General features: G+C 31.5%; 1 protein-coding gene across 1 annotated transcript in view; it reads left to right on the forward strand.

The window, feature by feature from the left end:
• The window catches only part of LOC107606242 (transcription factor bHLH93), a 3,014-nt gene continuing 1,210 nt past the window's right edge, over positions 245–2,048 (forward strand). Inside the window, exons 1-3 of the mRNA XM_016308269.2 lie at positions 245–958; positions 1,607–1,777; positions 1,889–2,048. Coding sequence (XP_016163755.1) covers positions 356–958; positions 1,607–1,777; positions 1,889–2,048 — 934 coding nt within the window. The 5' untranslated portion in view covers positions 245–355. The remainder of the gene's footprint in view (positions 959–1,606; positions 1,778–1,888) is intronic.

Consider the following 2,048-nt stretch of genomic DNA (forward strand, 5'->3'; position numbering starts at 1 on the left):
AAGATTTGCGTGTGATTATATATGTAGCTTTGGAAAAATTTAGAGGCAGCAACTTTATTAAATTCTGGCGAACATGTAATTAACAAAAGAAAAGTGACTAATTTTACATACCATTAAAAATATTATTGATAACTATTTGGAGGCTACAAATCATAAAAATTACTATCCCTAACACTCCTCTGTAGCTTATTATTATTATTGATGCAGAGGACAGCATTTTATAGATAGTATATTGCATATAATAATGAAGAAGGTTTTGTGTATTGGCCTATAAATTCTGAGCGAGTAGTGATAGTACCACATACATTATTCTCATCTCTCAAGCCACTTCAATTATTCTTTAATAATAATAATAATGGAGATCTACTATGACGATCACCATGATTTCTTAGAGGAACTCATGGCTCTAAGAAGAGAAACATTAATGGAAACCAATTATGACAACACCACTTTTCATTCTTCTTTTCCCCCAAACTCTTCTTCTTCTTCTTCTTACCAACAGGATCTTATTCTTCCTCATCAAATTTACGACGACGACAACTTCTTCAACCAAATCTATGATTCCCTGTTGTTTGACGAACAATCCCCGCCGCCATTGATGATGGATCATTATTCTTCTTCCTCGTACTACAGTAATAACACCAGCAGCAACCTTGATTCTTATTATCCTCCATTGTCGTTCATGGAAGAAGAGGAGCTTCAGAATTTGGAGATTGAAACTGCAACAAGGTGTAAAGTGGAACCAGTAGTAACTGTAACTTGCTGTGATTCTGAGTCCCCTGCTGCGATTTTCAACGCAGATTCTGTCATGGGAAATAAGGAAATTAGAAAGAACAGCAGGTCAACAAAGAAGGTTGTGGGTCAACCCTCCAAGAATCTTATGGCGGAAAGGAGAAGAAGAAAGAGACTCAATGATAGACTCTCAATGCTAAGAGCCATTGTCCCCAAGATTAGTAAGGTATGTACTCTACCGTATTCGTACATTAAGAGTGAGACTCGAATCCACGACCTCGTAAGTATGGAAAGATTATGTTATTTATAGTTCGTTGGTATCTTAAATTTCTTAAGACATAAATTTACCTGCAATCGACTTCACATGAAGGTGTTTTTAGATAGATGACACTTGTTACTATTTGGTTTAAAAAAAACCGATTTATTTTATATAAATGATTTAATTAAAAAATTAATTAACTAATTATGATGTTAGATTTTTTACCGTTATTTTTTTATTCGATTAATTATATTTATTCGATTTTTAAAAAAATAACGGTAAAAAAATCTAACATCATAATTAGTCAATTGGTTTTTTAATTAAATTATTTGTATAAAATAAATCGATTTTCTTTTTAAAATCAAATGATAACACGTGTATTCATCCAAAAAATAACTTCATGTGAAGTTGTCTGCAGGTGAGTTTTCACCCTCCCTTAATTGTTAAAAATTAACTCAATATTTATGAAAAACGAAAAAATTTAAAATATTATTCTTTTATCATCTAAAAATTATTTTTTGTGAATACAAAATTAGTTTCGTTTATTCACGGTTAAAAATGATGATTTATTCGTAATTTAACTATGTTTATTATTTGATAATACTCATGTCAAAGATGGATAGAACATCAATACTTGGAGACACCATTGATTACATGAAAGAGCTTCTAGAGAAGATCAACAATTTGCAACAAGAAGCTGTAAAAGTTGAAGATTCAAACATGGCAGGTGGCATTTTCAAAGATGTAATTAAACCAAATGAAATCTTGATTAGAAATTCACCCAAGGTAATATTATAATATAATATAACAATTTTCTTTTTCCTTTTTTCCAATAATACCCTTTTGATTAGTAATATAATGAAAGGTTGAATTGATTGCATTGATTTTAAATAACAGTTTGCGGTTGAGAGGGGTGTGGATAATACGAGGGTTGAGATTTGCTGTGCGGGGAAGCCAGGAATGTTGCTTTCAACAGTTAACACCTTGGAAGCATTAGGCCTTGACATTCAACAATGTGTTATAAGCTGTTTCAATGATTTCACAATGCACGTTTCTT

Source organism: Arachis ipaensis, chromosome B07 (assembly GCF_000816755.2).
Source record: "Arachis ipaensis cultivar K30076 chromosome B07, Araip1.1, whole genome shotgun sequence".
NCBI lineage: Eukaryota > Viridiplantae > Streptophyta > Magnoliopsida > Fabales > Fabaceae > Arachis > Arachis ipaensis.